This window comes from Athene noctua, chromosome 1 (genome assembly GCF_965140245.1).
Source record: "Athene noctua chromosome 1, bAthNoc1.hap1.1, whole genome shotgun sequence".
NCBI classification, from domain to species: domain Eukaryota; kingdom Metazoa; phylum Chordata; class Aves; order Strigiformes; family Strigidae; genus Athene; species Athene noctua.
The window spans coordinates 217896607-217918783 of record NC_134037.1 but is presented as its reverse complement, the minus strand read 5'-3'; the positions used below and the strand labels follow the sequence as shown (position 1 = coordinate 217918783).

The 22177-nt window shown below is 49.7% G+C and overlaps 1 protein-coding gene and 2 long non-coding RNA genes across 5 annotated transcripts in view; 1 reads left to right on the top strand and 2 right to left on the bottom strand.

Annotated features, from left to right (window-relative positions):
* The window catches only part of LOC141972945 (uncharacterized), a 193218-nt gene extending 189854 nt beyond the window's left edge, over positions 1-3364 (top strand). Inside the window, exons 2-3 of the long non-coding RNA XR_012635453.1 lie at positions 2291-2379; positions 2628-3364. This is a non-coding gene — a long non-coding RNA (uncharacterized LOC141972945). The remainder of the gene's footprint in view (positions 1-2290; positions 2380-2627) is intronic.
* Positions 1-3460, bottom strand: part of LOC141972939 (uncharacterized) — a 47739-nt gene extending 44279 nt beyond the window's left edge. The window contains exon 1 of the long non-coding RNA XR_012635452.1: positions 3354-3460. This is a non-coding gene — a long non-coding RNA (uncharacterized LOC141972939). The remainder of the gene's footprint in view (positions 1-3353) is intronic.
* Positions 3461-10412: 6952 nt separating this feature from the next.
* On the bottom strand, positions 10413-13143 carry POU4F1 (POU class 4 homeobox 1). Of its 3 annotated transcripts, none has more exons than XM_074911707.1 (3): positions 12557-13143; positions 11328-11589; positions 10413-11234 (listed from the first exon to the last, which is right to left on the bottom strand). In XM_074911707.1, exons 1-3 carry the CDS (start codon positions 12677-12679, stop codon positions 10540-10542), a joined length of 1080 nt encoding a protein of 359 aa, XP_074767808.1. In that variant the 5' UTR covers positions 12680-13143; the 3' UTR covers positions 10413-10539. The 3 variants fall into 3 exon arrangements, with proteins under 3 accessions (XP_074767808.1, XP_074767817.1, XP_074767828.1); XM_074911716.1 differs by having other exon boundaries at positions 10413-11230; positions 11330-11589; positions 12557-13142; XM_074911727.1 differs by having other exon boundaries at positions 10413-11589.
* Between the last annotated feature and the right edge of the window lie 9034 nt (positions 13144-22177).

The window sequence follows — 22177 nt, the reverse complement described above, 5'->3', positions numbered from 1 at the left end:
CTCATCTTCCAAGCAAAGAGCAGAAACCAGACCCGAGATCCCGTGCATCTTCTCGGGCGCTAAGCCTTACTGTTAGCTACATCAGGACATCTTTATTTGCCTGAAGGGCAGAAGTTTAGGTGGGGCCGCCGGTCCCGTTTCGAAGGCTACGTGAAAAATTCACGTACACAAGGGCTTTCACACCGCTTTGCTACACAGACTGCTCCTTCCCCGTCTACCGATAATTTTGTGGATCCGGTACTTTTGTGGATCTCACGGGTTTAGCCACGGGGGGGACAAATCTCCCGTGAAGAAATGACGTGGTGCGATAGGGAGCAGGGCGCATGTAGAAGTGGTAAGGACGGTCAGAGGTCTGGCCGCGGGGAGGGGCGGTGATACTCCGCTACTTAAAAGAAGCCTTCCCCTCGGAGGCATCCTGCGCGAGGAGAAGGCTGAAGGGGCGCAGAGAGATCCCCTTTGTCACAGAAGTTGAGCAGCACTTTAAACCCAAATCCTTTGTCGGGGAAAACGCGGCACAGTCCCCCCCTCCTCCCCCAAATCTCGCTACCGGCAGACCTGAGCTGGTTACACGAGGGTATAAAAAAGCGGATCAAAAGAGAATTACAGCTGGGTGTTCGAGGTACTCTGGGTCTTTCTATCTGGGAGAAATGAAAGGAGAAAGTATACAGCAAAATAGGTGGGGTATTAAAAGCTCCCTCCCTCCCCCCCGCCCCCCCCCGCCCCCCCCCGCCCCCTATCCCCCGCCTCTTTCCTCTTCCTTCTCTCCCCCTTTGATTAATAGATCCATGTGGCTAACGGCCTGACATATGGTGTGCGAAGCAGCTTGAGATGGTACCTCGGGCATACCCTACGGCCATTAACATATTACAGGCTTCTGTGCAGACAGACACGCAGACACACACACAGACACACACACAGACAGACACACAGACACATAGACACACAGACACAGACACACATACACGCAGACACACAGACACAGACACGCAGACACGCAGGCAGACAGACACAAACACAGACACGCAGACAGACACACAGACACACACACAGACAGACACGCAGACACACAGACACCAGACAGACACACAGACACGGACACACAGACACTCAGACACCAGACAGACACACAGACACGCAGACACACAGACACGGACACACAGACCCACAGACACGGACACACAGACACACAGACACGGACACGCAGACACACAGACACTCAGACACACAGACACTCAGACACCAGACAGACACACAGACACGCAGACACACAGACACGGACACACAGACCCACAGACACGGACACACAGACACACAGACACACAGACACGGACACACAGACCCACAGACACGGACACACAGACACACAGACACACAGACACGGACACACAGACACACAGACACGGACACACAGACACACAGACCCACAGACACGGACACACAGACACGCAGACACACAGACACGGACACACAGACACACAGACACGGACACGCAGACACACAGACACGGACACGCAGACACCCAGACAGACACCCAGACACCAGACAGCCCCCGCCCCTCGCCCCGCGGGCCCGCCGGAGCTCTCCGCGGTGCTGAGGCTCCGCCGCGCCCGCCCGCCGCTCCGCCTGCGCGCAAGCACGGTGGATGCAGTTCAAATACAGCCGGCGCGCACAGCGCACACGCGTGTGAAAGCCCTGCGCCGCTTTCAAGCGAAGAGGCGGCAAGCGGCAGCAGCATCACTCCTAGTCCCTAAAACAGGGATTTCTCTCGCTCTTTTTTGTTTCGGGTTTTTTGATATTTTTTTTCATCTAGGGAAAAAAGTGTGGCCAAGTATATAAAACCTTTACTACAGAGAACAGAAAAACCGCCCTGTGTGGAAACCGGTCGCGTTTAAAATGCCGTGCCAGCTTGCAAAGCTGGGAAGACAGATTTCTGCAAATAGCCCAAAAGTTAGGAAACTTTCAACTATAGCACCTGGCAGAGGGGGAGAGAGGTTACTCCCAGCCGTGTTGTTTGGAAGCAGAAATTATAGTATACAATACAGTGGCCGAGAATGCAGCAAAACGGAAGGTTTATTTAATCCATTTCAAGGTTCTGACAGAAACATAAATCACTCCCTGCACTTTGCCTTTTAGTCTCCTGTAGATAACTGCCCTAGCTCTTTTGAACTTTGTTCTGGCTGTTTTGTGGGGAAATAAATGCTAACACTAGATTAAACGTTTCGGGTAGCTTCATCTTCTGATTTCAGGAAAATAGTGTTAATAAGGAGCTTTGATGTTGTTTTACTTTCAGACTGTATGCCTTAAGGCAGAAAAACGCATAAAGGTAGCTGGGAAAGTAAACTGCCAGAAGCGAAGAGCACCCTCCCTTTCAAAAATCCTGTAAGTACTCCTCTCTCCTACATCAAACCGTTGCAATGCAGAGCAGCAGTAGTTGGTTTGAGATTTCCTGCTTTTTGCAAACATCTCATTTCAATGCACACACTACGATGTGTGCGCCCGTGTTTATGTGTGTGCACTCTTATCCGTTGCTCACGAAACTGAAGATTACAGGGGGAAATACGAAAGGCTCATTGCAATGGCCGCTTTTTAAAATTATTATTATTATTATTTTCTTTTTCTCTTATAAGAATGTAAAATCCCGTGGGGAAAAGAATCCTAGAGGTTTGCGGTGAGGAGTAAAGCCGATGCAACGTGAGTAGAGAACTGTAGACCTCCACCACGCTGAAGCAGCCCAGAATAAAAGTTTCGAGTCCTGTACATTTGGGGTCTTTCTAGCTATTCTGCCAGCAGCCTCCTCTAGTCTTTCGGGAGCCCAGCACACCAGCATCGCAGATTGCTCGCTCACAATCAATACATTTTGCATAACACGAGTCCCTGTCGCACGCTCTCTCCTCTCCTGCTCTCTCTCTATTTTTGTTTGCCTCTCGTAGGTGGACGGGGTTTCTACACGGGGCTTTTCTTTCAAGGAATTAGCGCCGGCGACAGAGAGTCTCAAAAGCAAGCCGTGTGCGGTAGCTGGTGCTAGTCACTGCTTTCTCAGGTCAGAAATTTCGCTGGAGCCCACCACAGCAACCTTCCAAGCATGCGGTTCGGTTTCAGACAGACACAGCTTGCCTCTCTCCAGTCTCTCCTTTCACGGCTTCCACCCCCCCACACACCCCCACCCCTCCCGCCCTCCCTCCAATTCCTCTTACAGCAGTGCTTTAATAAAGTCACATAAGTGATTGAAATTAACATAAATCATTATTAGTTATTAGGATTTGCTCTAAATTACTCTGTGAATATAACACCAAACCCCATCTGCCACTCCTGCTCTAGCAGCAATAGATTGCAGATAAAATAAATGTCCTTACCCCATTAGAATGTTCCTGTCTCTGTAGCCAAAAGCCAAACAAAAGCAATAAATACAGAGCTTTTTTCTCTCCACTATTCAGCTGTGACTGTTTTCATCAGCTCTTCCTCTAGAAAAGCTCGATAGCTGCCTGAAAATATTGCATTTTATATCACCAAAGGGCGATTAATATTGCATTAACTGTATTTAACATTTTTTAAGCGCGAGTAATCTGAAATGAGTAAGTTTCTGTTACTAAATACAGGGGATGTCAGAGCTGGTGAAAACAGCTTAAAATATCTGTATAAACAGATTATTTGTTTCATACTTTGTATTTTTATAATGTTATGGTATAGTGTGCTCTGTTTGAAGTAGAAGAAGCCATGCTAATGGTCTGTTTAAAGTATTCTGACACTGTCTGGAGACATCCAAGTCTCTGCCTTCATTAAATGTTTATTGTCAACACTTCAGTGAAAAAAAGTCTTGTGTAAGTGAATTTCCACTGCTGGATGCTGTCAACACTTTGTTTTATTCTGATCTGCGTGTTCAAAAGTTTGTATACATTATGCTGAAGTGAAGAGAGGAAGAGATTTAGTGAGCTATAATTAGTTACCAAACAAACTTTTGTTCGTAATTCGGTTTACATAATGACCATAATCAAGGGCTAAGTTATGTATATCGGCGCCTTGTCTTCTTTCTCCTCAGCCTGTGAAAAGATGTATTCATGTTGACATGCTATCCTCTTGTCAAGGAACATCTTTTTCTAAATAAAAAGATTAAAAAAACCCCAAACCCAACCAAAACCACATCTTTTATATTTTTTAGCTGTGGCTTACACTTTTAAGCTGCTTTCTTTTCCCCGGGCGAGGGATGCCCGTACGTCTCTATCCCCCCCGCACCGCGGCGTTTGCAGCAGGAGCCGTGTGGCTGCAGCTCCCGGTGCCGAGCCCGGGCGCGGGGCCGTTTGGCTCCGCGCCGGGCACCGTGCTGCGCTAGCCCTGGGCTAGTCCTGCGCTAGTCCTGCGCTAGCCCTGTGCAAGCAGAAGGGTCGCTCGGCGTCCCCACCGAAGGAGACTGTTTTGAGGCTTTTATGACTCGCTTACGAGTATCAGTGCGAAATTACCATTTATCTTCGTTGTACCAGAGCACTGTGTCTTCTTTTCGTTATTTATTTATTTATTTATTATATAAAGCATTTTAAATACTTCTGTCCTTAGAGTGATTAACGCCTTATGACATCAGATTTTTTTTTTTAAAAAAAAAGCAATTCCCCCCCTTCGCTTCTCGATATGTTTGGGGTTTGGTTTTGGTTTTTTGTTTTGCTTTGTTTGGGGTTTTTTAAGGGGTGTTTAACAACTTTTTCCCCAGAGTTAGAGCTGCTTTAGTATACTTCGGTGGGCAGGCTGAAGGAGTTAAAATGTAGTTCAAAGGAGGACTCCTGCTTTCCCAGAGGGGCTGTGGCTCCGCGGAAGTCCGGAGACCAATTTGGGAAGCAGATTTGAATGCGCAGCTGCCCCTCGACGGTGAGCCACGAGAAGGGTTTGGCTGCTGACACGGCCATAAATCCGCGCTGGTACAGCAGCCCGGGCTCGCCGGCCCCGTCTGCCTGCGGAAACACCGCGCTGAGTCCGCCTTAAAGTCGCATCTTAAACCAGCAGGAGGAAAGACACTCCGCGGGGAGGTGGGCGTGGGGGAAGCATCCCGCGGTCCCCTCCGCCCCCCGCGGAGGCAGCCCTCGAGCAGGAGGTGCGGAGGAGGTCCCTCACCTACGGCCGCTGCTATCGGCTGCGCGAAAGCAAAGGCGGAAAGTGCGCGCCTCTGCCCGCGGGTCGCTGCCTGCCCCTGCCTGCTCCTGCCTGCTCCTAGCCGCTGCCTGCCCGCTCGGCGGTGCAGCCGCCACTTTCTGCTGCTGCTGCTTCTTCAAAGATTTATACGTGACATCCTATTTTAAATTAACTTTTGAGCCCTGGATTTCTTTTACCCCTCCGCGCACCCGCCCTCCTCTCTGTCTTGCCATGATGTAAAGAGACTTGTTTGCAGCTTTACCACCTCGTTCCCATCTCTGGGACCTCTATATTCAGCTGACCTATATATTCATCCGCTGCTTTTCTCCCAAACTAAGCCTCCTTCAGGTGCGAAGGGGTTGCAGAGGAGGAAAAAAGAAACGCTTTCCAAAAGCGGAAGGGGAAGGGGGAAGGAGGGGAAGCGAAGAGGCGAGGGGGAGTGGTGGTGGTGGGGGGGGTGTCGTGCAGCACGCCTCCCATCAAGCTGTCTTGACAACAATTACTAAAGTTTTTAATTAGCCTCTTGTTATAATTCATTTTATTAATTTTCTAAATCTCAGCCCATGAATTATTAACGGCGGCTCCGTAATTGTGTTTGCAGCGGCGCACGTGATGGCGGCGGCCCCGCCGCGCCTCGGCTCTTCCCGCGTGGGTCCCCTTCGCGCCCAGGCTGGGGACGTGGGCCCAGGCAGCAGCGGGATCCGATATTTTATCAACTCTTAAATAACATAATTACCGATAATCAGACGCTTGCCTGGCAGGTGGAAAGAGGCTCCCAAGCGGATTGGAATTCTGCTGCTGATCTTTTAAAAATCAATTAGGCTTTCCTCCGCTTTGGAATCAGCAGGTAAATATAATAAAGCTTTAAAAAAAAAAAAAAAAACAAAAAAACAAAAAACAAACAAACAAAAAAAACCCAACCCAAAAAAACCGCCGGCTGAAAAGCGAGACATAAATAACTGGAGGGATTTAAAATCGTTTGGGAAATGCCAGAATAACACAGGGCAGCAACGGCGGTATCAAGCTTTATGCTCTCGAGTCCGTCAGAGTTAAAATAATTATCTTTCGACAAATCTATCTCTCTTCAGAGGAAAGGGGGAACACGGGGAGGCGGGGAAGGAGGCACATAAGCCATAAAATCTGTGCTGTAGGACACTTCATTCTCCTTCTGGGGAGCCTTTTTACTTGTTGAACCAGCACCGAATTAGTCTTAATATCACAGGAGAGTAAAAATCAATACGATCGTGGCAGTGGGTGTCTGTTATTCACTTATGATGGCCTAATCTAAGTTGAAAGCAATCGGAGAGCAAGTGTTAAGCAGAAATTCCGGGAGCCAGCCCGGGTTTTGTGGACTTAGGAGTGGAAAATCACATCAGAAGGCAGTGAAATACCTCAGGTGTGGAGAAAAAGGCCCTTCAAGGGACGGCACTACCGAAGTGTCCTCGGCAAAGGTCACAGCTGCTGAACTGGCTGAAGTTCAGGAGCCATCAGAGGTGACAGCCGCCACCCGGCAGCAGCCTTGGCCCGTATCACTGCGGGGGGGGGGGGGGGGGGGGGGGGGAGCAGGGGAGAGAATATATTTTTTTTGGTCACAAATTGCATTTTTGTATGCAGGAGGTTGCATAGTGTTGGGGAATAAATGCGAATGTATGTTCTGCCTCTTCGTCTTTTCTCTCTTACTTTTTTCCTCGGAAGCAAAAGTTTTAACACTCCTTAGGTTACGCATTCTAAACGCAAATATAAACCCAAACATTTTCCTTCCTTCCTTCCTTCCTTCCTTCCTTCCTTCCTTCCTTCCTTCCTTCCTTCCTTCCTTCCTTCGTTCCTTCCTTCCTTCCTTCCTTTTCAGCATTTTTAATGAGACATTTATTGAAAAGGCCTCATGAGTATTTCGTGGGTTTATGAACTATTCATATTCATCCGACGGAAAGCAGGACATTCCGGTTTTGCAGTGTTTCCTACCATGAAAAATAGGAAACTCTGCAAAGCTTTTATTTTCACCATCTGTTTTATTAACATATTATTTTTTCTTTGTACTCGATAGGATTGTACTTATTACAAAACAAACTCCTTAACTTTTCAATACATACATCGGTCATTACTGTATAATACAAATGTGGTATCGCTTGTAACATTTCAATCGTTTGGGGCAGATGAAAAAAAAAACTCAACATTTGTAATTATTTTTATTTGTTCATTCCTGACTCTCCAAAAATGATATCCGGTAATATTTTTCTATAAAATAATATTTTTACAAATGCATTTATTAAAAATTCTGATGACATTTCAAGTTAATAACAACAGAAACAAGTCGATTTCCGGTGGACGAGATCTATGGTTTTTTAAAAATACCTTTAGTGCTTATTTTTTTAACATCAACAGTTGTTTAAAATCACAGCTTTTTGAACGCATTATTCTTTTCTGAACATCACGTGTCTTGATTCACAGATTTACCGGTGAAATTAAAAAGATTTGGCTAAAATATGTCTACAGAAGAAATAATCCCAGCTATTAAGTAACTTTTTACATTTGGCATCTGATCTAGTCACAGGTCATCAGAAAATAGAAAGAGGTTCTTTGATCACTTGAAGCAGTAGGTGGCATCCTATACGTTCCTAATGAACAATTGCATTTACAACATAAGGAGAGATCAGTTTAGGATTTTCATATTTATTAACCTAAAATAAAAATAAAGTATTTTGTTACATAATTAAGTGCAATTAGGCCAGTCAGAACAACATATAAACCTGAAGCCACCCAAGCTTTTCTTTATACATATTTTGTAGGTGCATAATCCTTTCCAGCAAACTGAAAAGAAATACTTCAGAAGTCCTTCTTAAAATTTTACTTTGATTTATATTCTGCAGTTATAGAATAAACTTCAAGAAACACACGCAGCTAATATATAGTTAATTTTATTCAGAGCACCGATTTTCACATAAGAGCTATCTCAAAGTAATGATTTCTGGATTTAGCAGAAAAATACATCTCTCACTATTTTCTTTTTGGTAGAATTAATCTTATCGTCTAACGGCCGTACCTTGAATTTACCAGCCGTGTCTCGGAAATATTTTTTTTCTTTTTAAAATGCACCCAATAATAGTAACTATTCTGTTTTCACATTTGTTTTATTTGTAAGTATGCTGGGACGCATCTCCCTGTTGTATTTTGGCGTACAGAAATATTTCTGATAGAAATAAAAGTAATAGAGTAAAGACACAACCAAGGAGAAAGCTCAGCAAACATACATGGACAGGTAGATTATTTAGTGAGACATTTCAGGATCCACACGTGGTTGCAGTTTGTAGCCTTTTTTTTTTTTTTTTTTTTTTTTTTGTGCATTAAAGAAAATATTTACAATCGTCTTTCCTCTCTTTTTTTTCCTCTTTTTTTTTTCCCTCTTTTAAATCTAAATACAAGAACGTGACAAGAATGTTTGTGTTTTCAGTGAAAACAGGCAGTTAAACTGTGAAATTACACCATCCACAAAAGATTCTACCAGAAGCTAGTCTATTTAGTGCTCAGTTTCAAAATGCATAGAATGTTTGCGCTGCAAACAATGATACACAAAATAATAATAATAATAATAATAATAAAATAAATAGATAAATAAATAAATAAATAAATAATATCGAGACTTTATCACGGATCTTTCTATGCCTTTTTTTTTCCTTTTTTTTTTTTTTTTTTTTTTAGGTCATGCATAATTTCAGTCTATTGTTTGTTCTGATTTAAACGAAATGGCATTTTCTTTTCAGAAATTCCTTCTTACTTGAAAACCTTAACAGTGTCTCGGTAACAGCCAGAGCCAGCTATGGCTTCTTCACGTAGCTGGCGTTTTTACCTAACGAGCTCTGATTTTTTTTTTTTTTTTTTTTTTCAATCCGCTAGACATATAATGCACCTTGATGAGTATTAGTAGTACCAGCATCGCTATTACGGAATAACATCATCGCTTCCAATCCGGGAGACTGTGATAGTGCAAATTGAACCCCCGCCACACACACCCCCAAAAGCCATCCATTACCTAACGTTTATTATTTACAATAAACGACTTTCAAGCCCAAATGGGATTTTTTTTTCGTGTTTCTTCCCAACATGCAGACCCCTCGGAAACAAACGTCATCTCAAAGCCTGTGCTGATGGTTCCTTTTGCCTGCCGGGTGCAATAACCCAGGAAGGAAACCCAGGCAGGACCTTTTCGCCACCGCAGTCCGCTGCTAACCTAAATCCGGCAGGTTTGGTAGGGATGCCGGGGGGCATGGGGTGGGGAGCAGGGCGGAGGGAGGGGAGAGGACATAGTTATCCACTAGCCTTAATGAATCTGAACATATTGTTTCGGAGAGCATCTCTGCTCGGGCGGGTTTGGCATCGGCCTCCAGACACATCTCTGCAGAGGCAGGGACCTGTCTTTAGACAGAGATGGAAATGCAAACCACGCAGGCGAGGGAAGAGAAACAAAGGGGCTACAGAATAACTTTTTGTTTGTTTGTTTTTCTTGAGCTAGCTAGGATTATTGAGGCAACAGCGGAGAGGAAAGGGGCCGGCTCCCCAGCCTCGGGAGGTCCGGCTGCCCCGCCGGGCTGCGGCCGCCTGCCCCGGCCCGGCCCCGCTCGCACCGCTCCCCGGCACAGAGAAGACCCATCGCCAAAGCCTCGCGAAAAAACTCATTCGAGGGAAAAACAAAACAAAGAAAGCAAAAAACAAACAAACAAAAAACAAACAACAACAAAAAAAGAAACACCACCACCAGCCCAAAAAAAAGCCCCCAAAACCCAAACCCAACAAAACCAAAGAAAAAGACCCCCCACACCAACCACCGCCGTCCTCATTCTTTACCAAGCCAGGGAAAAGAAAGAAAACCGGAAAGTAATGAAAAGAGACCCAAACCAAACGTAGCATCGTCACCGACATTTTCGCCTTCCGGGTTTGTTGGTCGGTTTTGCTTTCCTTCGGAAAGTTGTGACTTAGGTTTCTCGGTTTGTGGTTGTTGCTGTCACGGTATTTATTGGTGTGTGTCTGTGTGTGTTTACGCTTTAAGTTGCTCTTTCTCCCGCTTTCTGTCGAGGGGGCGGGGGGTGGGGGGGCAGAGGGGGATGGGGCCGCAGAAGTGACCCCCACGGGTTTCTAGAGCCTCTTTACCTCCTCTCCTCTCCTTCTTCTCGTTGGTGTCCCGGTGTCTTTTTGTTTTAATAATTGATAGCGCGCACCCCCCCTCCCTCCCCCCCCCGTCCACGCACGCCCCCCTCTCCCCTCTCATCGAGTAGTTCGCGTTTAGTTTCTACAGCGTCCCTTGGTCCCCAGGAGCTTCCCACGGCGTCTCGGGCGGGCGACGGCGGCGGTGCATGGGCGTCCCCCGCGGCCCCGGCCCGGCCCGGCCCCCCCCGGTACCCCCGGTGCCAGGGCCGCCCCTCCCGCCCGCCCCTAGTAGGTGGCGGAAAATTTCATCCGTTTCTGCTTCTGTCTCTGGTTGCAAAACCAAACCCGCACCACGTTCTTTTTGAGGTCCAATTTCTCGGCGATGGCGGCGATCTTCTCGGAGGAGGGCCGGGGCTGGACGGCGAAGTAAGCCTCCAGGGAGCGCTTCTCCGGGGCGGCGATGGAAGTCCGCTTGCGCTTCTTCTCGCCCCCGTTGAAGAGCTCGGGCTTGTTCATTTTTTCCCGCTGGGCGCCCTCGGCCTCCTCCAGCCAGGCCTGCAGGATGGGTTTGAGGGCGATCATGTTGTTGTGGGAGAGGGTGAGGGACTCGAAGCGGCAGATGGTGCTCTGGCTGAGGGAGCCCACCCCCGGGATCTTCAGGTTGGCCAACGCCGAGCCCACGTCGGCCTGGGTCACCCCCAGCTTGATGCGGCGCTGCTTGAAGCGCTCGGCGAAGGCCTCCAGCTCCCGCGGGTCCGTGTCCGAGTCGCAGATGGAGGCCAAGCCGGCCGCCCCCACCACCGCCGCCGCCGAGGCCACCTGCCCCGCGGCCCCGTGGTGCGCGGCCACCAGCCCCGGGTGCGGCAGCCCCGACGGCATGTTCATGGCGGCCGGGTGCGAGAGGTGGCCCAGGCCGTGCATGTGCGAGTGCGGGTGGGCCGAGGTGGAGATGAGGCCGCCGCCGCCGCCGCCGCCGCCGCCGCCGCCCCCGCCGCCGCCGGCCCCGCCGCCGCCGCCTCCCGCCCCGTCGTGGCCGCCGCCGCCGCCGCCTCCGCCGCCGCCTCCGCCGGGCATGAGCGCCAGGGAGGGAGAGGTGATGTGGTCGAGGAGGTCGCCGGGCTCCAGCGCCTGGTGGTGGTGGTGGTGGTGGTGGTGGTGGTGCGCCAGGGGCACGGTGGAGGTGGAGGTGCAGGGCACGCTGTTCATGGTGTGGTACGTGGCGTCCGGCTTGAACGGGTGGCTCTTGCCCTGCGAGACGGCGATGTCGACGGCGGCCAGAGCCTCGGCCCGCGCCAGCAGGGTCTCATCGAGGCTGGCGAAGATATTGCTCTGCAGCTGCAGGGGACACAAAACAGAGCGGGGTGCGGGGAGAGGAGGGCAGGGCAGGGGGGCGCCGGGGAGCGGGGCAGAGAGGGGGCAAAGTGCGGAGAGACAAGGGGACAGTGGGGGGTGGGGGGAGCGTGGGGTTGAGGGAGCGTCGTGGGGAGGGAAGGGGGGACGGGCGAGGGAGGGGGGAGAGAGGTGGGCAAAGTTGGGGTGACCGTGCAGGGGAGAGCCGGCAGCAGTATGCGGTGTAAAGAGGTACAAGGTGGGGGCAGAGTCCAGGGAATGGGGGAAGCGGGGTATAGCAGGACACGGCACGGGGAAGCGAGAGGAAATTGGGGATGGGGTAGAATAATAGGGGGCAAAGCGAGGAGGGGGAGCAAAAGAGGAAAAGAAGTGAGGAGTAGAAGGGGCAGGAAGCCGGAGAGGGGGAACCCGAAAAAGAAAGGACGAGGGCGTGAAGGGAACAGATAAATTAAAACAAAACAAACAAGCAAAAAACAATACAAAACAAAACAAACAAACAAACAAACAAACAAACAAAAAACACCAAAAAAACAAACGGGGCGAAAGAAGAGAAAGGAGGAGAAGAAATGGATCTGTAACTCTCAGCTGGGGAATTGTGTCAAACACAAGAGCACATAAAGCGCATTCCTTTTCAGAGGCCGAGTCATAAAAATTAATACAGAAAGTGGATGAAGTCGGAGACTCGTGTGAACACCGCTTTCAAAAAAGATCACAGGCGCTCAGATGATTGCAGAGGACGACATGAAAAAAACATTAAGCGCCGCTTGTCAAAATGTGCCTCGCAGCGGTTTTTTTATTAATGCACATACACATACATGCAGTATACAGAAAAGAGAGAGAGAGAGAGAGAGAGAAAGAAAGAGTGTGTGCGTGTGTGTAAGAGAGGAAGAGAAAGAAAGAAAGAAAGAAAGGAAGGAAGGAAATAAGAGAGCTGCAGCTGCCCGTCCCTTACCGGTGGAGTTGGTAGACATGCTCTTCTTATTGCTTCCGAGCTGGAGTGCAGAGAGGGGTATTTGTGCTCAGGTAGGGTGGGATGCATGGCAAAATGCGGCTGCTTGCTGTTCATGGACATCATCTTGAAGGCTTGGCATGTAAATCCACAAACACTCCTAAAGTCGGGGGAAAAGTGCTCTCCGGGCGCTCTCCTCCCGCCGGGGGAAGCCGCGGACGGCGGCGGGTGGCTGTGGCGGAGCCGGTGGCGGTGGCGGCGGTGCCGCAGCGGACCCTGCCCCCGCCGCCGCCGCTGCCGCGGTGGCCGGGGCTGGGCTGGGTGGGTGGGTGAGCGGGCGGCGAGGCTCCCTCCGGCCCCCGCCGTCTCACTCCTCTGCCTGCCGCTGCCCGGCGCCGGGCGCGCTGCGCTGCGCTCTGCCCGCACCTGAGCCCCGCATCCCGTGGCTACCGCCGGGCGGGCTCTCGCGAGAGCGCGGCGGCCCCGGCTTTGACAGGCATCAGCTGTCTCCCCCCCTTCCTCCTCCTCCTCCTCCTCTTTTCCCTCCTCCTCCTCTTTTCCCTCCTCCTCCTCCTCCTCCTCCTCCTTTTCCTCCCGCCGCCCCCAGTCCCTTCCTCCCCGCGCCTTGTTGCATCTCCCGCAGCCCTCTCCCGTCTCGCCGGAGAAGCGACGGCGGAGCCGCTCTTATAGCGAGCGACGCCGAGCACCGGGCGGCGGCGGCGGCTGCGGGACCTGTGGCTGCCACACGTGCGCGCTGCGCGGCCGCCAGCGCGGCCCGGGGAGCCCCGACGGGGCGGGGGTGGGCGGTGGGGCGCGGAGGCAGCGGGCGCCCCCAGGGCGGGGCCGGCCGGGGTGCGGCGGGGCGCCCCTTCCCTGCCCTCGGGGCGGCGGGAGGAACCGGCCCGGCCCTCGGCATCGAAGCGCAGCCGAGGGGAGAGGCGAGTCCGCGCCGAGGACCCCCAGCGCAGAGAGGGGCGGCCGCCAGCCGCGCCCCGCGACTTCCGAGAATTAGACACCGGCTCCTGGAGAAGAACCACGGGGGCAGGCGTGTGTTCGAAGCACTGAGGAGCTACTGGTGGCCACAGAATTTCATTTCCCCCACGCCGTGTAGTTTTGTGGCAGAGATCACTCCGCCAGCCCCGCGGGTGACAGCCGCTTCGCCCGGGGGGAGCGTGCGCTCCGCTCGGGAAGCGCCGCAGCCACCGAACTGTGCGGCCCTCCCGCTCCCGGCCGCGGGAAAGCCCAAGTTTCACTGGAATGGTCTGCAGCAGAGAGCAACCACAAACATCATTTTTCTCTTTCTTTCTTTCTTTCTTTCTTTCTTTCTTTCTTTCTTTCTTTCTTTCTTTCTTTCTTTCTTTCTTTCTTTCTTTCTTTCTTTCTTTCTTTCTTTCTTTCTTTCTTTCTTTCTTTCTTTCTTTCTTTCTTTCTTTCTTTCTCTCTTTCTCTCTTTCTCTCTTTCTCTCTTTCTCTCTTTCTCTCTTTCTCTCTTTCTCTCTTTCTCTCTTTCTCTCTTTCTCTCTTTCTCTCTTTCTCTCTTTCTCTCTTTCTCTCTTTCTCTCTTTCTTTCTCTCTCCCTTCCTTCCTTCCTTCCTTCCTTCCTTCCTTCCTTCCTTCCTTCCTTCCTTCCTTCCTTCCTTCCTTCCTTCCTTCCTTCCTCTCTCTTTTTCTTTACTTTTCTTCTTCTCTTTCTCTCTTTCCCTCTTGCTTTCTCTCCTTCTCTCTCACCTTATTGCTTTAGATCTTTATCTCTTTCTCTCTTCCTCTCTTCCTTTCTGGCTTTCTTTTTCTTTCTCTGTTCTTTCTCTCCTCTCCCCCTCTTTCTCTTTCTACCCAGGTACTTTTTGTACAAGAAACGAGTTGATTCCATCATATACAGCCTGGGGGAAAAAAAATAATAAAAAAATCCGGATAAATTCTTTCTTTCTTTCTTTCTTTCTTTCTTTCTTTCTTTCTTTCTTTCTTTCTTTCTTTCTTTCTTTCTTTCTTTCTTTCTTTCCCTATTTCTCTCTTTCCCTCTTTTCTCTCTCTTTCCCTCTTTCTCTCTTTCCCTTTCTCTCTCTCTCTTTCTATTCTTTGAGCACTCGTATTTGAATGAAACAGTTAAGGAGGGACACTAGGGTTAATAACGCACGGTTGATTTTGAGTGATTCGGGGTTACTGTCCCGTCATAGAGCAGATTTTTTTTCTTCTTCTTCTTTTAGCTGCTTATGAAGTTGGAGATAAAACTGTGGAAAGAGTAAGTCTGCTACTGTGCCTGTGGGATTAGTGTGAATCCCTAGGGAACGGCCCCCCGGTGGATCCTGTCCCCTGGGGCACGCTGGAGCCGTCCCTCGGTGACCGACCAGATGCTGCCTTGTTTGTTTCAGCAGGGCTGCAGGCAGGCAGGCAGGCAGGCAGGCAGCGGGGAGAGGCAGCGGCGTGTTTGGATCAGGGATGCGACAGTCCCGGAGTGCATCGGAATTGCTCTGTTTCTCCTGAACGTCTCTTATTTATGCGCATAAACAGAGCCGAAAGGGCACGCAGGCACACAAACACACACACACACACACGCACGCACACACAGAGAACACACCACAACCCCAGGTAAAGTCCACATTTGTCTTCATAAGCCCTTCCCCAGCTCCCCATCCAGTCCGGGAGGAAGAAGGGGACGACTGCCAATTATTTGTGCGAAAGGGAGCCAGGTCTCCATCCATTACTTCGTCGCCTGGGGTGGAAGAATGCAACTTCGTCTCAGAGGGGGGTTAACTTGAAACTGAAAGCCACTGGTCTGAAGCGGGGTTGGGCTCTCCTTATGTATCGAAATCATTGCATTAAAAAAAAAGCCATATGACTTATTCTAGCTATGTCTAATCTATCATGCCTTGTAAACAGAAAGCCTCCCGGGGAAGGGATGGAGAGGAACAGGAAAGTGGGGGACACCTCCGCTTTTCGCCAAGTTGCTGAGAAGGGACCAGCTCCAGAAGAAAGGCCCAGCAGCCTGCCTTTCCCTGCACCGCGGGACTCCTTGCCCGACTCCGGCGGGGGAGGGAGGCCGGCAGCCGGGCTCCCTTCCTTTCCCGGTGGAGGAAACCGTGGGATGCTGCTCCGCCCGGGATGCGTGGCCGGTTCTCTGCGCGTCTTTAGTTCGCCAGGACGCTGCCAGGCCAAGTTCATCAGGTTTCCCTGAGAGAAAAGCTGAGAGCGAGGGGAAACTGTGCAAGTGGCCACAAAGGCGCCCGCAGGGTCTGTGTGTGTGTGTATTTCTAGGCGAGGCGGTGACCAGGCGTCCTCCCCGCATGCCACCGGCCTCGCTTTGCCCCCGCGGCCGGGGTCCCTAAGCGGGGCGGCCGCGCTTGCGGGAGAGACCTTCTCCTCAGGCCGGAGGAACATCAACCCCCCTCCAGTACTTTCAGAACGACCCGTTCTGCGCAGGGCCAGAAAGGCAGAAAACCGAGGCACCTTCCCACCTCCGCCCCCATTGCCAGCCGTAAGCTGGGGAGGAGATCTCCAGAGGTTCTCAGGGTCTTCTGTCCCACCTCCCCGCTGTCTCCTGGGGGCAGGGGTGGGCACGTCGAGTCCGGTGTGCACATGGCGGCTTGCCATGTGCATCCTGATGGATTCTCCTCGGTTTGGCAAACAGGAGGTGGGAAGCAGTCCGGCCCTGCTGGAGAGACACCCTCCAACCCCCCACCCCTCGCCAAGTGCTCCTCGCTCCTTCACGAAAAGCGCCCGGGGCGCGATCACGGCGGCAGCCCGAGGGCCGGGGGGGAACTGTGTGGGGTGGGGGTGGGGGGGCAAGAGCCTCCGGCTCCCGGGGCGGCGGCTGCCGGCTCCCGCCAGGTGCCTCCTGCTGCCCGCGGGGGCAGAAGCTGCGCTAGGGAGTCGCAGCCAACTTTTCCCCGTCTGATCTTTCAGAGGTGCGAGAAAGAGAGGGTAGGAGGGAGGTAGTTTTTTTTTTCAGGCTCCGTTTGATTTGTCAGTTATGAAGCCCGAGAAGAAAAACTTCCCTTCGCAGTCCTTGGGACGCGCTTTTTTGTTGTTGTTGTTGGAAGAGGGGAAATTCTAACTTTAAAGCAACGCTTGAAATTACAGCCCCTCCTGATGCCGCCCCGACCGTTAACGCCCGCTGCGCTGCTGCAGCCGGTCTCTGCGCCGCAGCCCCCCCCTGCCCCGGCGAGCGCGGGGGCTGCTGCCCGGGGGGGTCCCCAGGGCTCGCCGGGGACCAGCCCCCCTTGTCACCAGCCCCCGGCGGTCCCGACAGCGCCCCCCCTCCCCGTCACGCCCCGGGAAGACGGCTTGAGCCAGGCTCAGCATCGCACGGGCCTGGTAATAGATTTTATCTTAATGTTGGCTGTTATTTCTATTCCTCGTGGGTACGTCCAGCCTCATGAATACTGATGGCAATAAACTCGCAGGCTTTGAGGGTCGGGTTCATTTGCGATACGACCATGCTGTAGCCCTACTTTTATGGCCCAAGGTACTCAATAAAGCGAGGGAGGCATATATATATATATATATATATATATATTTAAAACGCATTTACTTGTCTCCCGTAGTTTTCTCCAGCTTCAAATGCAAGAATTAGGCAGATTTCTTTAATTGACTGAACTGCCTATCTCGAGAAAGTAATAAAGTAACCCCTTATTCCCACAGTGAAACGGTTTATAAATTAATTACTGTAACCCATTGTATTTGATTTCTCTTTTTAGGATTCCCCAAAGATGAATACACTAAAGCTTGGGATATTAAGTAGAAACGTCTGATTATAGTTTGCTATATACCCCGACTTCTTCTAAAAAAAGTGAATGTGGATCTTGTAGAACCGCTCACTCCAAACCTTCTGGATAATTTTATTTCATCAAACGTTAGCTTTACATTTTGTAGTCGCGGTATCTGTCCTACTCTGAGTGTCAGTGAGAGTATCGAGAGAAAACCTACAAGATGTGTTATTTGGTGAAGTTCACAGAAAGTCAATATCCCATTTAGTGTAAAAGCTATTTTCCCTTTAGATGATAAAAATCAACCTTGAGAAGAAAAAAAAAAAATAACCCAAACCCCAACTAACCCTTTGGGTGAATGCACAAAAAGTATTTCCATGTCCTAATGAGGACTTTCCTTACATCAGCAAAGACCTGCTAATTACTGATGTACAAGCCGCAATAATTGCTTTTGCAGCCAAAGTATAGAATGTTGTCATATTAAAAATTGAAACGCTTGATGGTGATTTAAGTCCCAAGGTAATTCACGACGTCCCCTTTCGGGGAAACAAGGAGAGCGGCGGAGCCGGGCAGAGGTCCGGTGGAAAACACTGCAGGTCCTGTTGCCAGCCAAGTCGCTCGCTCTTTCTTTCAAGTGATGCGGAGGAATTAAAAAGCACACCGAGAAGCCCCTCCAGCAAAACACCCCCCAGACCACGCTGGCTTTCCACACCGGCTCCGTGGGCAAACCCGTTGCTGGCTTTCACCGCGCCCACGATCGCTCTCGCTCCCAGGACGCCGCGTTGCAATGGGGTAGACGAAAACCGCTGCCTTCCTCCCCTCGGGAAGACCCGGAGAGGGGCTCGGAGGAGGCAGGGGCCGACCGACAGCCCAGTCTCCCGGCGCTCCGGGATGTCCTCGGCTGACAAAACCGGGAGCGGAGCGCTCGGCTCCCCCCCCCCCCGCGCCAATCAAAGCACCTTCCGAGGGGCTGGGAAGTAGTTGCCTTGTCATGTAACACATTGCCCTGATTTATTATAAAATTTTAACGAAATCATGCATATTTTAACAGCCTTTAATCACTGCATGAAAATTTAATTCATGAACTGTAGCGCGTTTAAATAAATGAAGTGTTAATTCATTAGGATTAATTAATTTGTTAAAGGATTGTGTGCAAGGTTAAGGTGGAAGAAAAACTCTTTGTTAGTTTCGCGTCTTAATCACCAGGTTTTGTTAACAGTGAAGGGAAAAAAAAAAAAAAAAAAACCCCAACAAAAACCAAACCAAACTAAACTCCGGCGACGAGAGTTTGCGTGGGGCGGGGGAACCCGGGGAAGGGCAGCGCCGGCGGGGAAGGGAAACCTCAGCCTTCCCCAGCCTTTTTTTCGTAGCTGGGGTCGGACGGGCCGGCGGTGGTGCCCGGACCGGTTAATTAATTTAATCCTAGCCGAGATGGAGGCGGGTGTGGACGAGCCCCGGGCAGGAGGTGACGGCGGCAGGCGCATCCCTCCGGGCAGGGCATGAGGACTCCGCGCCGCCGTCCTGCCGGCAGCTGAGAGTCAGCGCCAACACTTCTCTCCCCAAAATCTGGAGCTAGTTCTAAGCAGGCCAAGGCGGGGGAATCACTGACATTGTTTCCAGTGAGGTCCGGATCGCCACGAAGCCGCCGCGGCCCCGGCGCTCAGACGTGCTGAAGCAGGGGAGAGTGACACAGGAAAGGAACAGGGACCTCTCCCATCCGTGCCCGGTCCTCGGGCTTTCCCCGGTACATTTCCCCGGCTTGAAACTGGCACCCGCTGACCTGGCTGATGAGCATCAGGTGGGAGTAGTAGCCACCCGATGGATTTTGACACTGTCCGTCTGGCTTCCCCGAAAGGCACACACACAGCCTGTAATTGCAGTAGGAAGGAGACGCTTTCTACTGAGAAAAGCTGAAAAAAAAATCAGGAATACTAGATTTCATTTTTCAGCCCAATTTCATCCTCCCCTGCTACCTCCTGCTACATTCATGACTGTCAAAGCACCCACAAGCTTTCCTCTATGCCAGCTATGTTTTTCCCTCCAGCCTTCAGCTAACAAAGATGGCTTTTCCAGTTAGAGCTAAGGGACACTGAGGCAATGGCTCGGTGTTGGGCCATAAAGGCAAGACAGACATGCCACCCCCTTAGGCCAGGCCTGACAAGCTGGTGGCTTGTCACAGTGGTACAGGACTGCTGCAAGGCACCAAGGCACACTAAGGGCCAGACCTGGATTAGTAGCCAGAAGGGACTGTTAATCACCTCTGTGGTGATAACCATGAACCCCCCGCACCAAGTTACCTTGGAACTGCTTTTCCTCTCATCCAAACCTGCAAGGGGAGAAGGGAGAAGCCTTCCTCTATTTACATGAGACGGTCCTGTGCCAAAAGCAGCAAGGAAGGAGAATCAACTTCAGTTTACAAAGCAATCACCATAACCCATAGTACAGAAGACAGGTGTGAAGACTGTTTTTCAAGTCTATGGCTGCTGGGAGTCAGAGGCAGGACTTTGATGCTGTGCAAGAATTAGCATCAGACTTAGTTGGTTTAAACGGCCTTTAAATGGCATTATTTGGTGATGGAAACAGTTGTGAAATGAAGGAAGAAGGAAAGGAGATGCAAGTTAGCACACCTTGTACTGCGTATACAAGCTATGCATTGTCCCCCTTGCCCCCTTTTTAAAGATACTTTAAAAAGAGACAACAAAACACATTCAAAACCCAGCACAGCCTAAGTAAGTATCTGGTGCTGGTAGGTAGAGCCGTTCCAGCAGCCTTCCATCTGAGGAAGCAATAGCAATCAGCACTGGGCTCTCACAAGGCCACCAGGGAATCACGGAGGAGGAACAGGTCACTTGCCAGACTGCGTACAGGTAAAACTGCCAGTAACAAAGTGAAGACCTTGCTTGGTGTTCTTGCTCTTAGGTATACCCCAACAGATTTCACTGGCAACGAACTGAGGCTGGTAGCAATCTCCCTTTCCTGTGTTTCCAATGCTCCTGGAGAGCATTCTGTGTTAAAAACTGCAAGTTGCCTTGTATTTAGTACAGTAAGTATTATTAGATGAAGTAAAAATCTTCATGAGCTATTAAATATCATTAGACATCAGAGGTCTCGTCTCTACATCACTTCGAAATATCTATTGTCTTAATCAAAATCGAAATAGTTTTAGATCTTGTGTATTCCAGTCCTGTATTACTACATAACTGGGTAACTACCATAAAAAACTAATGAACTCTCCTTTAGGCCCTCTGATTCAGAGAGCATGGTTAAGTGCAGCAAGAGATTAGGCAAGCACAGCATTGACAGAAGGCAGCCTATGCAATTGAAACACCATGTACGGCCAAGAAACAAAACTGAAGAAACCACAGTCATTACATAGAGCTTAACTTTTTGAGTTGATATTGCACCAATCACTCTGTCAAACTTTAAGCCAAAAGGAATACAATCTACATTAACCAAAGAAGATGCGGAATTTAGTGTGGTAGTTGCTTTAAAGGCACTCAATTAAAGAAATAAAACACCACCCAAACCAAACCCCAGTCAAACAAAACAAGACTAAGATACAAGGGTTCAGATCTATTTCAGCTTTACAACTTGTGAAACATAAAGCACTCCTACTTTAGCACTGGATGTGGTCACAATCTGCTAACTGTATCTACAGCTGAGATCTGAGGGTAGGAGAGAGCTTGGAAATCATGTAATTATGGACAACTACGATAACTTTCTTGCCACAATGGAGCAAGTTACCAGTCAAGAGTTGAGAGGCTGTAGGTGACAATGTATGTGCTCCCACAACTGTTTCAAGTGAAAAGCCAGTACTTGACCTGAAGTGCTTCACACTCTGTCCCTGCTTGAAAATAAGATGTGAAGCTGATGACCTTGATCTTCAGCATTTTTTTAACCTTAGGGTTGGTTCTTTTATCCATTCAAGCTGCATGACATGTAAAGTCAAAATACCTATGTTAAAGAGCAAGCCCGTATGCGGTGTTCCTGTCCAAAGGACTAGAAAGTAGCATGAAAAAAAGTCCATTTTCCTTTATTCTACCTTGATTTCAGGTATGATACCAGTTGTATTCATGTTTCTACCACTGAAAATTCCTTGGTCTATCAGAAATATAATGGAGTATAAAATGAAGCCCATAAACACAATCCCCCCAACCCCACAGTGAAACAAAACAACCTTAACACTTATTTACTGCATATTTTCAAATGCTTTGCAATACAAGGGTGTTTTAAGACAGTATTTGAGATGTATTCTGAGAAGCCCTTGGCTCTTCTTGCAGAGTTAAATCAAGGCAGTGGTTTTTTTGACTTGCTAGTAAAACCAGTCAAATGAAGTAGAAGTTCGTGTCCAGATGGATTTTCATTTCCTAATTTCTGAAGAATACAGTAAAATTGAACAACTATATTTTTCCGTGAAGATTAAAATTCAGGTGGCAGATTGAAAGCAGTATATGAAAGCACAATGCCATCCTGCCAGTCATCCAGAAAGGGTCCTTGCATGTATGGCCTGAATGACGATTGTTTGGTAAAGCTGTTTCTCAAAAAAAAGTCCCAGTTGAGAATGAACACACCAATAGCACAAATGCATGTACACATTACAATGCAAAATGCAGTTCTTGTTCAAACTGCTTACAGGACCCAACTTTACAAAAGATGGGCCTATCTACTGAAATTTTCAAAGTGGCTATCACTCTTTTCAAAGGGACAAAAGGCAGTCTATGGATTTTTCATATCATAGGTATTGATGAAGTGAGGATGTCTGTTTGTAAGAAATGCCATCAGAGGTCTACACAGAAAGAAAAACCTGCATCTTGCAATTAAATATGCCCTTTAAAAAAACCTTAAACACAATAATGCAAAGAAACCAATTTTGCTCTGCTGCTTAATTAGGTCTCCTGCCCGTAGTGGGCCATCACATTAT

Excerpts from the sequence above, each read along its gene's own strand:
- POU4F1 (XM_074911727.1), bottom strand. The coding sequence starts at position 12,679 with ATGATGTCCATGAACAGCAAGCAGCCGCATTTTGCCATGCATCCCACC. Across the intron at positions 11,590-12,556 it reads CATGTCTACCAACTCCACCG|CTGCAGAGCAATATCTTCGC; the intron begins GTAAGGGACGGG and ends TGTCCCCTGCAG.